The sequence below is a fragment of the Stegastes partitus genome, unplaced genomic scaffold (assembly GCF_000690725.1).
Source record: "Stegastes partitus isolate 25-593 unplaced genomic scaffold, Stegastes_partitus-1.0.2 Scaffold1119, whole genome shotgun sequence".
Taxonomy (NCBI): Eukaryota; Metazoa; Chordata; class Actinopteri; family Pomacentridae; genus Stegastes; species Stegastes partitus.
Genome location: NW_007578850.1, coordinates 23,570 through 38,490, shown reverse-complemented (window position 1 = coordinate 38,490; position 14,921 = coordinate 23,570). Strand labels below are relative to the sequence as shown.

Sequence of the window (14,921 nt, the reverse complement as noted above, 5' to 3'; positions counted from 1 at the left end):
GCTCCGGCCAATAAAAGCCTTCATTAAAGAATCACGGTGGGCCGTATCATGCTTCAGTTTGCGGTAATTACAGTCGTCTGCCTGACATGCAGGCAGGGACCCCTCCACCGCTGACCGCCAAGGTCAACTACCAGTTAGAATAGTTACATTCTCCTCTCCTCGCAGCCACTGATGCTGGACCTAATCGCCCAATTTACTCCGGCACACCATATGCACACAGAGACACACGTACTCCGAGCGTGTGCGAAAGAGGCCGAGATGAGAGGTTAAACTAAATGGAGTCACAGCAGGATTCAGCAATACGGCACGCTGCGTGTTTCGCCGCTTTATTTTTATCGCAATACCACAATTTGTAAATGTTATAGCGTAATGGGATTCACCTGAAAAAGACTATGAGTCGGGTTGTTTTTTTGGCCCAGGTGTTCACTCTGGCAGATTTTCCCATGAAACAAAAGCAACACAATACAGAACTGAGACCAGCTTAGGAGGGCAGCTCTTTGTCCTGTGCAACAAAACGAGGGCTAAGGGCCAGGAGGCCTGGAGGAAGTTATTAAAACATTGGCACATGCGTGGAGCTGAGGTGGGCCAGTAATAATGCTCTCCTTCTCTCCTGGGTTGGTTTTTTTACTAAACCACCAGGCCAATTAACCCAGTCTTCAGGGACTAAGATCTGAGCTTTACATCAGATTTTATTCTTTCCAGATTGCCTTTTATAGCCATTATTTTGCCTTAAAAAGTACAAACAAAATGCCAGTGAATGAAGGGGAGCCATGGTATTGACTGTTTGCATATGGCTAGTGTAGAAAAGTTGGTGTGAGGTTGGTTGGGCTGACGTAGACACCAGGCGTACGGTGCAGACATGTGGATTTGTGTTTAATTTAGGAATTCGCATATGCCATCTCTCCAGCCTCCAGCCTGAGTCTGATTTATATTTCAAAGCATGAGCTCCCTCCATTTACATTACACTTACATTTTGGGGGCCTTTATCAGATGCGCTAATCCAGGGGGACTTATAATAAGACCACAGAAGAATAACAAAATTCCACAGGCTCAGTCTTCAACAAGATGGGCAAACGGGAGCTTCTCGGCTGACAGTGAACAGTGAGTGGATGATAATGAATGCTCACTGATGCCAAATTAACTCTCACAAAGCTCAAGGAAAAATAAATCATAATTGAAAATAAGTAGCAATTGAATGCTAGCCCAGCGAGCGTTGGACTGCTGCGTGAATCGTGTTGCATCCTGCAGAATGGAGTGTGTAGTTGTTTTAGTGTGGGAGCAGAAGAAGAAGGAGAAAAAAAAGCCAGGGCAGGTTTTTTGGTTGTTAACAAGGAGGGCAAGAAGATGTGCTACATTTGGGTGTCAAGCTCGTGTGTGTTTGTGTGTGTGTGTGTGTGTGCACTGCAGCATTCCTGGGGTTCAGGTTCGCTGTGCTGCTCCAACATTCCATCAAGGGCGACAGAACGCCACCGTGACAGATTTGCATACAGAACAAAGCCGCCCGCAGGCTAGGCCACTGGGACACAAACCTGCCCCTGCAGCCCCTCCTCTCCTCTGCCCTCCGTGCACGCTCACTCTCTCACACACAAACACACACACCCTTTCCAATCCCACGTGCACGCTCCTGCACAAGCCCTGGGAGTATACGCAAGTGTGTGCACCTGTCAGGGGTTAGCTGACACCTCTGCTGCTGGCAAAGCAGCTCCTCATTAGCATGGCTGTGATCTAGGGGTCCCCAGGGGTCCCAGCCTCCTCACCTCACCCCCTGCACTCCCCCACACACACCTCTCCTCCTCCTCCTCCTCTCTCCCTTCCGTCCCTCCTGCTCTTCCTCCTTTTTTTTTCCCCCTTCCTTCCCTCCCCTCCTCTCTGCCCTGATGGCTTGTTTGTCACGAACGGGGGGCTAATCAGGAGACACGGGGGCCACGAGGATCAACTGCGTGAGTCTGAGCGTGGGGGATGAGGGGAGGCTCGGACGGTGCAGGGACCCCGGCCGACTGTCACACATATGCAGTAAAAGAGAAAGAAGTGGAGAGAGACTGCGGAGGGTGGCAGTAGCAGGCAGGGGGTAAGGCTCTCACACAGTGTGGCTGGCTCCATGCTAACTCGAACCAGCTTCAGCCTGCTAACCATATACATCTGTGTGTGTGTGTGTGTGTGTCTGCAGCCAATATGACCAGCTGAAATGCCTGACAGCGCCAAGAGAGGATTTAAAGAAACAGCGCTCCTGCTTAAAAAAAAAAAAAAAGTGTGTGTGGGATGGAGATCCACGTGCAAAAATATTTATCCTTTCCTAGATTCGTCTGCACGCTCCCTCGCCCCGTACACCTGTACAAGGTATCTGGGTACTCCGCCCTGACCCTCATGCCTCCTGGGATGTGGGTCAAATGAACAATAAAAGGGATCAGGTATCTCCAACAACTTGATCGCACACACACACACACACACACACACACTGACTGAGTCCAGCTGTAGAACAATGCACGAGTGGAAAAAAAGCGGCGGGGGCTCTCATGTAGCACGACCGAAGGGAGCAAAACGTTAGCGCCATGAGGAAAGCTATCCCAGCCGGGGCACAGGGGACACGCTGTGAAAAATAACTGGCAAGACCTCTCTGTCAGTAAAGAGCTATGACTTCTGGCTCGGCTTCTAGGACAAAGAGGGAGGAAAAGAGGGAGCAGTATAGGCGAGGAGGGGATGGAGGGGGGGGGAGAGAGAGAAAAAAAAAAAAAAGAAAGAAGAGAGAATGAAAAGAAAAAGGGAGCTCCATAAAGTGCATTAGCTAAGCTCTCTGTGGCATTTCTCTAAAGCCTGACTCATCGCCATCAGCTCCTAACTGGTCCCAGCGCCTTCTATGTGCACATGTGTGTTGTTTTGTGGACGGGTGAGGGAGGGAGGGAGGCGCACACACTTGTGGGGTCTGCTGTCTATCGTGTGACGCTGACAAATGGATGACACTCAATCGTGCTTGTGGTTGAAAGAAGATGTAAGAGAGAGGAGCAAGATGGAGGAGAGGATTAAAGGAGGGAGGGCGAGAAAGGAGGGAAAAGTTGGGAGAAAAAAAAAGAAGAAGTGGAGAAATCTGCAGGCAGGTTTGGAAATAAAGGAAGAGTTTGTTTTTCTTTTATCACCTGCATTTTTCATTTTCAGCGTAATTACATCCACTTTAATCTCTCCTGCCATCTCCCACCCATTTTACCATGACACAGCAGCAGCAGCAGGAGCAGGGAAAACAGACAACATAAAATGCAAAAAGAAAAAGGAGGCGTCATCAGTCGGTTAGAGCTGTGGGAGTGTGATGCACGCCGAGTGGAAGGAAGGAAGGGAAAAAAATAAAACGCCATTAATAAACAGAATCAATACAAGGTGAATTATTTGGGAGAAAAGGTGCCGAGTGATGCAGCAGATGAAAAAAAAAAGAAGACAAAAACTCAAGCTGCTTCCACAATGAAATAGAGGACGACTTTGTGGACTCACACAATGTTTGTTTAAGGTTTTACATCCAAATGAGCTTCAGTTATACCCCTCGGGGACTCTCACTTTGTCCAGAAAAGTCAATTTCCTATTCAGCGGCACTGAACAGAAAATTGACTTTGACATGTGAGTGACGTGTGAATTCTGTTTTGTGGGTTTATTAAATTTTTCATGGGATCAATCACTTTATACAAGCAGTGCATTAAAAAAAAAAAAGGAAGCTTTTTCTTTTTTTTCTTTAAAGTAAGGAAGTGTAAAAATGTGGCTGTATTGTTTCGGCCTTGATGAATTAAATCGAACAAAAAAAGCGTGGAGATGCGGCGCTCGTCGCAACCTGTGATAAGCGCTCGTCCTTTTGCGAATGTCTCCAAGGATGCGTCTTCCGCATTGACATGTCACACATTGTATCTCGCACAATGGCGCTTTTGTGCGTCCGTTTGGGGATGTTTGTGCAAATGGCCCTGTATGTGCTCTATATGTGCGTCTGCATGCCGGTGCTCCCTCTCGCTTCACCATTCTGTGACTATAGTCTTTCAGCAGTAGTAATGGTTCCCAGCTGGCCTCTGCCCATTGGAGCCAAGCAGCCAGTCTCGCTTAACTAGCAGCCCACAGGAAGATACCACCACGGCGGCGGCGGCCTTGAATGGCACACAAGCTCCTTCCAACCTCAATCAGCTCGCTGTAAAACCTGCCCTTCACATGCTTCACACCAGGTGTAGATAGAGGGGTAGGGAGTGGGTGGAGAACAATCTAATTCGCTATTAGTTTTTCTGGATTAATAATTCATTCTGGCTACTTAAGGCTATGAGAGGATACAGAGGTTTTCCACTTATGCTCTGATCCAGAGGCTGTGAGATTCACAGGAGAGAGCACATGGAGTATTGCATCATTTGACACCAAATTGCAGGCTGTCTAATTAGTGTTAGCTCACTAAACCAAAGCAACAAAAGGGGAGAGTGTTTAAAAAAAAGAGGGGGGGCAGATATAGTAGTCGTGGAGTGTATTTGGAAAAGAAAAATGTTAGGTTTAGAGCAATAAATTGATGAGAAGACTCACTTATTTGTCTGTTAGATATGAGGAAGATGGGAAACAGGCAGCTTGGCCAGTTGGTTTTGCACTTTTAGTTTAAAAAAAAGACAACAAGATATAGGAGATCTTTAAAGCTGCTGGGCTTCTGTTGGGCTCGAGCAGAGCAGGACCAGCTGTTTTTTTCTGTGCTTCCTTTCTCTATGTTAATATAAGATAATCAGCTGCTTCGTATTTACCTAACAAAACACCAGAGTGGTATTGATTTTTCCATAAAACAAGTGCATCTCCAAATATGTTTTGCATGAATATAATCCTGCGCACCACTTAGAGCAATAAAAACAACAAAAAAAAGGCAGATATAGATCAAATTGGTTTCCTCTCTCGATGCAATTCCACCCATAACTGAACTCTTCTTGTAATATGACATAATGAACGCAAACAAGAAAATCTATTTTAGCTTTTACGTGAAATAATGAGCCTCCTTCTCTCTCTTTCTCTCTCTGTCTTTGTGCTTTTCTTTCTATTCATGTTTCTCTCCTGCCTATAAGGTCTTGTTGTGATCCAGCGAAGGCCAGCGGCACAACATTATTAACGTTGCAACGGTCATGTCTCCAGGGGAATTCTGTTCTCTTTCTCTCTCTCTCTCTCTCCTGTGGGTCCTGAAACATACTCAGGTGTGTCAAACGGTCTCCTGTCTTGCACCGTCTCGAACAAAAAAAAAAAAATCTCCCGCAACACACACACACACACACACACTCACAAACGCAGGCATGGATTCATCTCTCAGCACCCAACACATATTTATGAAGTGACATGATGGGGCTGAGTTTGGCCCCAGGCCTCCCCCTGTGGGTTCCATGTGGCCTCTCCCTCTGTCTCTCTCTCTCTCTCTCTCTCGTTTCTTTCTTTCTTTCTCTTTCTCGTTTTCTCTCTGTCTTTCTGGCTGTTATCACGCTGATACATTTCCTGCTCCTGGCACGGCTCCTGCATAGCTTATGGTTAAAGAAAGCTTTCATCTATCCAGTGCCTCTAGGACACGCACACACACACACATAAACACACTCACACCCACACACACACACACACATATATACAAGCGCTGGTACGGGCCAGCGCTGCCCCGCCAGACCACAGGCCCAGACAAGCTCCGCTGGCACCAATCACGCTGATAACATCTTAGGCTTTATTTCATTTTGGCTTGCTCTGTTCTGCTCTGGGAAAGACCGGCAACGGAGAGGAGAGGGCTTTCTGGAAAAGTATGAATTACGCCAGTTATACGGGGAGAGTGCAGCCCCTTAACCTTGAGCAGTTAACTCCCCTGTCTGCGAAGCCATCTATGGACATGACAGTGCAAGCCCTCCTGCTGTTTTAGTTTCTTTGCTTTTCAGATTTTAAGAAAGAAGACAATAATTAAACACACCGAGTAAAGCCAGGAGGACGTGCATTCTTTTAAAGGCTCTGTTTAATCAAAATATAAGAAAGTTTGCTCAAAGCAGGGAAAATGTAGGCTTTAAATTCTTAGAAAAAAAACATCCCTGGTACTCTGGGTGATCCACAGACATCTCTGTATACAATTTACACCCAAAAAAATAACTCACAATGTGTTCTGCGTGTTACCCAGTGGTGCAAGGACATTATTAAAAAGATGTAATGTCTTTTGCTTTGTTCTTTTTTTTTTTCTTTTTTAGCACAAATGAAATTTCCGGCAACTCGTCCGTATTGAGGCGGAGGCAGAAATCGCAGATCTTTCAAAACCTGCGCAAATTAAACCAAGTCTACCTCTGTGACGCCATAAGTGAGACAGAAAAAAAACTTTAGATTAAAAACGAAAGTTGCAATGACCTTTGGGCCCCAAAACTTCTGCTTTTTTGCTTTCTTTTTTCCACTCCTTCGCGCAACTTTTACCACTTACGGTAAACCGCTGCTACGCATGCGAGGGCTGCGTTGCGTTTAATGAAAGGCCGTATCAATAATAAGCTGTTTGCACACAAGATATTGTTCTTGGCACGCTCCTGATTTACGTTTAAGTGACAAACCAACATAAAGGCAGCTTGTGTTGGTCGTGTGTTTGTCTGTGTTCCCTAGTAATTCTGGAGTAATTGCTCAAGACAAGTAAGTGGAAGAAATAAGGGGGAATCATAAGCGTACCATGAAAGGCTTTCAATATCTCTTGCGGTGAAGCAGCCTGTAAAAGGAAAAATACGGCATAAACACTGTCTCCTTATTTTCCTCACCCACAATCCCACCCAATCAGAGCGGGACCCTAATAAGATAAGAGGAAAAGGAACAACAACAGTGCAGCAAAGTAGGATTACCCTTGTCTGACTGGCTAACAAGCACCATCTCTTTTCATTTTCACAAATACTAATGGTAGTCCCTTTTTCTTTCCCAAAGGCAAACACTTTTTAGTAAGAAAATGGGTTTGGCCCGGTCAGAAAATCTCTGCATTTCACTCCAAATGACACGTTCTGCACATTAGACGTACACACACGCGGGATGAGTGTATCTGTAAGTTCATTTGATTTCTCCGAGGAGTGTTTCCAAGCTGGGAGATGTTGCTGAGCAGGTTTCTCCTTTAAGGTCTCGCATGTGTGTGTGTGTGTGAAAATCATCTTTCAACTATAGGCAGGTTCTTAAAAAAAAAGGATTTACTACGTTACTCAGCACTGATAAAAGCACACCTGTTATCAAATGTCACCACCAAAGACGAGAAGGGGAAGCTCCCAATAACTACAGTGCAGCAGTGAAAATACCTTGATTATAGCTATTTACACAAAGAACATAAACACATTCACAGATTCCCACTGACACAAGACAACTTATGGCCCATAGCAGCGAGACCATGAAGTTCACATCAGCGCTCCACTTCAAGCTCCACACAAAAGCGCCGTGTTTGTGTTGAATACCAAAGCGCCATCATCACTCTCCATGCGTAGCAGGGACGGGGGTGTGAGGTTTCTAATGCCTCTTCAGTAAGGCTGTTAAGGAGCAAAGAGTCCACACATCTGGAAGACACAGTCAGTCAGCACATGCTGAAAGTTAGCGGTGGCGCTCGCAGTCCAAATTAGTGGCGAGTTTTATTCCCCCGCTGTGGTAGGAAAATATCAAATCTGCTGCCATATGAGTGCCATAAAGCTGGCTGTGGAGTGTTTGATGCCTTCATGTGGGAGCCTTTAAGCTGTGTGTGTGTGCGTGTGTGCGTGTTTGGTGGGAGATGCAGGCCTTAATGGGAGATGAGAGTCATTGTATGCGTTCTTGCATGCACATATGTTTTCGGTGTGTGTGCGCGGGCTCTTATCAGCGCTGGCACTAACGCGTGCATGTTGCCGTTTGCCTGCACACGCGTTCTGTGCGTCTCAAGGTGTGCGTGTCAGATGGCTGCGGTGGCGTGTGCACGTGCAGCTGTGCCATTTTAGCAGCTCCCTTATAGACCCAGTTGACCCTGTTGCATAGAGGAGACAGACAGACACAAGCAGAGTCAGACGGCCCCTGGGGTGGTCCTGTCTGAGGCGCAGTGTTATGGGCCAACAACACTAGGGGCCCATACACAGGCAGGAACACGTATACTGTAATTGTACACACACACACACACTCACACACACACACACACACACGCAGATGTGCTTGTGAGCCCAAAATGCTCACACAGAGACACAGAAATGGCAAATTAATGACCACAGATGATTTAATTTTTAAGCAAAAACGTTCTGGAGCTGTGCTTCCACAAGTTCACCATTAATGTGAAAACCCTCGGAAACACAGCACAACATAAGCATCAAGTTTAGAAAATGCGACACAATAAACTCATTCATTTTACATTCAGCCTGCAACTGCCTACAAGTGGCTGGGCAGGGAGGGGGGGATTCCTAGTTGCTGATTTGACTGGAGCATTTTTGCAAAAGCACATGCAATTACATGCATGCAAACAAAATGCACAAAGTAGGACTAAATGCTCATATATGTACTGGGATGCATTTTGTATTTAAACACGTCTTTTAATTGCAAAGAAACGCTTCAAACATCCAATTCAGCCACATCTGTGTGTTGCATTTCACTAGGAGAAAGGATCAATTCACACAATCTAGAATCCAAATCTCTAAAAGTGTGTCTTCATCTTGTCAAAAAAAAATGTTGTGTATTTAAACGAAGGCGGGAGTGTACGCCTCCTTTTTTTTTCTTTTTTTTTCCCCCTCCCACAGAGGAATAACAAAATATTTGCCACTCACTGAAACTGGGAAACTCGCGCACACACAAACTGGAAAATGAAAATAGACACACATGCCTAACAGCAGACACAAGATAAATTCCCTGGCAAGCATTCAAAACACTCATGTAAGAGCTCATAAACACACACACACACAGGCTGCAGCAGAAGACACACTTGCACACACACACACACACACACAAAAAGTGTGCACACTGCTACCTACACAACTCCCACCATGTGACCCCTAATCACAACCCCAGAGCTTGGACATCAAATGAAGCAAGTTTTAAAAAAAAAATCATCAGGAGTAATTAACGCATTTTCATATGCAAATGTGATTAATGCAAAACTACAAAGTCATTATGCAAATCGACTTTTCCTTGAGCCTCTGTACAAATATTCGCAGCTCAAATCAGGGATCAGTCTCGCCATCTTTCTTTTTTTATCTCTTACCCCTCTCCCTCTGCCTCTATCTCTCTCTCTCTCTCTCTCTCTCTTGGAGTAGAGATAATACGTAAGTAGCATGTGAAGTTATTTCTAACTCACGCAGTGTGTGTGTTTTCATGCGATGGGCCGGGGCTATGGCATTACGCCGCCTGCCTACTGATTACTGGCTGCTTGGCACTGGAGCGAGACAGGGAAGCCGGCGTACAGGGGAAGGTATGAATATGCAAAAGCCTGATTGCTTTTCATGATTAAAGCCTATTTAATATGGAAATGAGAGCAAGCCAGGTGATTAAAGGAGCATTGGGTGGTGGGGCAAAAAAAAAAAAAAAAAGGGTGGTGGGGGGGGGGTAGTTGCTGGGGGAGGGAGGAAGAAGAAGAAGAGAGGATAGGGACACCTTCAAATCCATACTGATGGAGAGGTGTGGAAGCAGGGATGTCACAGTTATTTAGAGGCAGCAAGTGTCTGCAGATTTGACCTGCTTGTGCACAAAGGTCATTATCACTTTTTGCAACACGGATTTTCATCCAGAAACCACCCTGACTCATTTAAGGTGAAAGAGAGAGAGAAAAAATTCCCTCGCTGCCCATTAGCTCAAGAATGAAAAACTGATCTTATCATGTTTTTTTTTTAAAAAAACGCTCCTTCACACACTTTCACACCCGCAAGAAATTCTTTACATCGAGGTGTGACAGTTCTAAAGTGGCGGGTTTGAATCCTTTGATCCGCTTTTTGGTTCAGTTAGAAGCACCAGTATCGGTATCGCATTGAGCGGCTCTCAGCACCCCCCCACACCAAAAAAAAAGAGAGAAAAAACAAAGAAGCAGCGTTTTTAGGCCCACAGAAAGTGACAACAGGGAGATCAGAAGTGGACGGAGGGAGAAGCCGAGAGAGATGTTTGAGGATGTCGCTGTCGTTCACATCAACTCATGAAATATTTACCGTGTGATCTCCATATACTGTGTTTGTGAGAATGAGACAGAAAGAGACGGAGAGAGTGGCTGTCATGATGCGACTTCGCCCCGTATGTACTGAATGTCTTAAAGTGCTCCGAGGGGGCCCGACAGGCGTCCTGGGAGGAGTTCAAAGCAGGGCCAGGGTCGCCTCAGTGTGGTAACGCTCCCCTAGCGACAACCCCTCGCTCGCCTGATGACACGCATCATTCTTCACGACACAAACTCACACAAGGCACACACGTATACATTAACATACTCTGACAAAGCCCGCAAATATACACAAATAGTGCATGCATCAGCAAGAGAAAGTCAGGGAGGGAGAAGAAAAAAGAAAAAAAAAAAAACAGGGCACAGAAGGGCCATTTTTCATCTACGCCGTGTGTACAAAGGAGTGTGCGCGCTGGCGTGTTTGTGTGAGTGTGTTTGCACCTTTTGGGGTTGAATCTGCTAGCCTTGCAGCATGTTTGCAGTTTAAGCAAGCAGGCTGACAGACAAAGAGGCCAGACAGGATGTTATAAAACACACAGCCAGGTGAAGGAAAAGAGAAAAAAAAAAAGAATCCAGGGGAGGAGAGGGTTAAGCATTTGTTACAGTACAAGCATTCCGTGCATATGTGCAAAATTTGTGCCAGTTTGATGCACATTCTTGTGTTTTTCTTCACCTGCGCTGCAAACACGCTCCAAAAGTTCCTTCGAAATCACAGGCGAGCAACATTTCGCCTTTGAACGCGCGTGCGTCTGTGAGTGTGAGTGCTGCTAACACATTGGACTTAATTAGACCTAATAATGTAATCTAATTTGGTTGAAACTTGAGACTGCCTTGAGTGGCAATCTAATGTGTTGAACAAAGCTCTCCTCCTCGCTTTCATTTGGGGCTTCGAGTGCTTTCATGTCCTGTTCTCTTAGTGATAAGACAGTGTGTCTGAATGACTAACTGACTGCTGCTCAAACAGGCTGACTCACTCACTAACTAAACGCTTCCCTCTGACCACCTAACAGACAAATTGAAACGTAAAATGTCTGTTTTTATTTTTTGCAAAGGTTCCAAATGAGTTTTTTTTTTTTTTCATCTGTGCTGCTATTAAAAGCTGCTCATTAAATCTGAAAAATTAGACAATTAACAAAAGCCACATTATTATTGACTGATGCTTACTTTTAGAATCAATATGTTTTTTGTTCTGCTGGGAATAAAATAAAGAACAACTTGAAAAAATACTCTGCAAAACACCAGCCATGTTTTTATTTTCTAAAATGAACAGTGACATCCAAAGCGGTGCTGTCACATATTGTTTGTGATCTCCTTCAATAGATACTTCCCACCGCGCAAGATGGTGGCCACACACAGCTGCTGGCCACACACAGAAACCGTGCAATGTGAACTGATTTTCTGCAGCGATGACAAAAGACGTCTTCACCGGCTTTGATTCTAAAGTGAACACAATGTTCAAATCCATAATACTTTTGCAGTATCTCATAGCCTAGCTCGGCGCGCTACAATCGTGGGAATGAGCAAACACTTGCACCAGATCGAAACAACCCCTGACGCATTCTGACCTGGTTTGTTATCTGGTCACAGGTTTTGTATCAAACAAAGAAAAAAAAAAATTCTGATTTCAGCCACTCAACTGGGAAACAAAACGCTGTGCACCAATGCGAACCCAAAAAGCCGCATCCTGTTGTCATGATAACTTCAAATTCACACCTTTCGCATACGTAAATATATAATAAACCAGTACAACCACCCAGTTATTTCTGGGCGTGTCGCGGCAGTTGTGTAAGAACCTTTCACATGATTTGATTGTTATTACAGCTCTGATTAAAGTGTGTCTCTGTCCACATGTGCTGTGATATAATCTAACACAACTCAGCCAATCTGATATAAATATTACATATTTGTAGTGTAAAAACTTCCACTTTCACAAGTTTTGTTTGACGTGTTTAGTAGGGGTGACATGTTAGGCCTCACTTCTTGCATTTTGGTGAATTTTCATGCACTGATTTGTGCCTTTTCTGCATGCAGCTATGAAGAATGTTACAGCAATTTCTCTAAATCCTCTGCTTCTTGACGTTTTCTTCGTGGCGCATCCGGCCTGAAATCGACGCCTATGTCGCCTTTGCCGCGCCATGACTTAACGGCGCAGCACAATGGCGACCAGTTTCCGTGTTAACGGTCTAATCGCGTTTGTAATTCCGGCTGCAAACTTCCACAATGCAGCCATCTTCCCTCCTCTAACCAGCTCCCTCCTAGTCGACTGGAGTCTGTGTAATCCTGGATAGCCTTTTCCCAGCTCTTGGGTGCGATGGTGACTGTCTCCTCTGATAACTTTGAATTGGGTTCCCTGCAGCGCTGGCAGTCTACAGGCCTTGTCCTCCTCCCTCCCTCCTTCCTTCCCTCCCTCCCACCACCTCACCCACCTCACCCTCCTCCCATCCCTCTTCCCCTCATAGCCAGATGAGCGGCCTTGCTGCTTTATTAATCCCCTTCTCCTCACCACGCACACAGATGAATTTTAATCAGCTTTCTTAACCTCTTCATATGCTGCAGGATTTCTTTACAAACGCTCAGACACGTGATGTGCACAAAAAATAAATAAAAAAACACACGCGCGCACACACACATTCTGGGGGCGGCTCCTCTATCACCTTCTTCCTCGCCTTTCACAATTGGTTTCAGCTGAAGAAGTCCTTCAGGCCTGCGAGTGTGTGTGTGTGTGTGTGTGTGTGATTTAGTGTGTATATGTGTGTGATGTTTTACTTAGAATGGAGCAGAATAGACACACAGTGCAGCTCTCACTCACTCTAATAAAATCATCCCAGGCTACATTAATCCCTCCTGAAGGCCACTGTCAAAATAACAAACAGCTGGGATTCTTTAAAGAGAGCTATCTGTCTTGGACAGGTGAGAGATAGTGCGTGAGTGCACCTATGTGTAAGACGTGTGCATGTATACTGACAAGAAAGCTCTCTTCAGAAGTGTGAGATGCTTCTCGGTGCTCCTAATTGCATTGCTCAGTGTGTTCCAGTATCCGTACCTCCTCTCTCCTGTTTGGGGCAGATCCCCTTGGCCGGCGTCCGCCTCCTCTCCTCATCCTCTTCTCCTCCAGGGGTCACCTGGATGCCCACTTCCACCGGAATGGCCCCTCTCCCCAGCTCCATCAACCTGGCCCTGGGAGAGATGGGGATGCCCATGACCCCGCCGGCCTCCCCGGGCTTGGAAAAGGAGCCGGGACCGCCGCCGGGCCCGCGGCACATGCGGCGCTTGTGCTCGATGAAAACCAGGATATCACCCAGAGGGAAGTTGGTCTGGCACTGGCCGCAGGTCAGCAGGTCATGCTCCCCGGGTCCCGCCCTCCGAGGGCTGGGGGTGGATGGCTCCGGAGACGGAGACCCCGCCCCTGAGTCATGGTTGGCGTCTGCTGCAGGAAGAGGAAGGTAAAAGATATCAATCAGTGATGTAGTTTTAAAAATAAAAATAAAAAGACAAGGAGAGCTTCACAGGCAGAGAGAGAGAAAAAACACACACAGCGAGGTTTGGTTATTCCTGAAACCATTACCTGATAAAAGCCATCCCTCCTCACCACACAGGCTGTTCATTACACTCACAATTGTGTCACTTTCGTGGCATAAAACAACGCCGCAGTAAATCTACTTCGCCTAGACAAACACCTGCGCAGCTTATCCGTGAGAGATCTGCGTGGGTGGGACCCGACACATACACTGCATGTACATGTGAGTCTGTGTGCGTGTATCTTGGCTGTGTGTGTTTGTGTGTGTGGCCAGGAAGCTATTCATCTCAGAGTGCAGGTTGGGTTTCCGGTGAGGGCCTTTGCTGCGCTAAGCTGTCATAGCTAGACGGCTGCCTTCACCACGTGGGAGCCCCGGCTTGTGCAGAACAAAGTGTAGCGTAACGGAGGCCACATCCAGCGAGCGTGTGCGTGCGTGCGTTTTCATGTTTGTGTGCATCATAGAATAAGACAGAGCAAAGAAAAATGAGAGGGAGGTTAAAAAAAAAAAAGAAGGCAGTGAGATGTCTAAGTGTGTGTGTGTGTGTGTGTGTGTACATGAATGGATCAGGTGAGTTTCTGCACTGTATTCTCCCTATTCTCCACAGACAGAAAATCTATAAAGCCAAACCCGGGGTCCTGTTAAGAGAGTAAATCTCATTCTTCACAGATCTGACACGGTCATTAATAACCATTACACATTCTTCCCCTCCTTCCTCCCCTATGGCGTAGACTCTGTCCCTCAGCTTAAATCCCACATGGACAACCTCCCCCTCTTTTTTTTTTTTAAACGCTACCCTGATGTACCAGTATGAAAATGTGTCTCCTTCTTAAGAGCCCAGAGGAAACCTGAAGCTCCGGAGACTCTAGGGGCGTCTGAGCGAGCGGGTACCCAGGGAGAGGTGTAGATGCCTGGGAGAGAAGCAGCCTGTCTCTGCTGCTGCTTCTTCTTCTTTTACTACCCACCTCCTCCTCCTCCTCCTCCTCCTCCTCCGCCTCCTCCTTGCCTCTCTTTTCTCTCTTTCTCCAAACATGACACCCTAATAATTGCAAAGATTAGACAAAGAGGGTGTGTGCCTGTTTGTGTGCCGTTTGTGTCCTGGTGTGTAGTTATCAGAGCACAGATCCTAAACTCTCTTATCACCCATCTCAAACTGTCAGGGAGGCGCTTGCTCCTCTAAACTCCCAGTCATAACTATTAAACTCGGGCAGTATTTCGAGCTGAACGCTACACATCTTTTCACCAAATTTTTTTATCTTTTCTTTGCAACTATGAATCACACCCTCCTCCTCCTCCTCCTCCTCCTC

The 14,921-nt window shown here is 46.1% G+C and overlaps 1 protein-coding gene across 2 annotated transcripts in view; it reads right to left on the bottom strand.

The window, feature by feature from the left end:
• bcl11bb (BCL11 transcription factor B b) overlaps nucleotides 1–14,921 on the bottom strand; it is a 28,499-nt gene that overhangs the window by 6,585 nt on the left and 6,993 nt on the right. Inside the window, exon 2 of one of the 2 annotated variants that reach the window (XM_008296304.1) lies at nucleotides 13,143–13,526. In XM_008296304.1, coding sequence (XP_008294526.1) covers nucleotides 13,143–13,526 — 384 coding nt within the window. The remainder of the gene's footprint in view (nucleotides 1–13,142; nucleotides 13,527–14,921) is intronic. The other variant, XM_008296305.1, reaches the window with a different exon arrangement.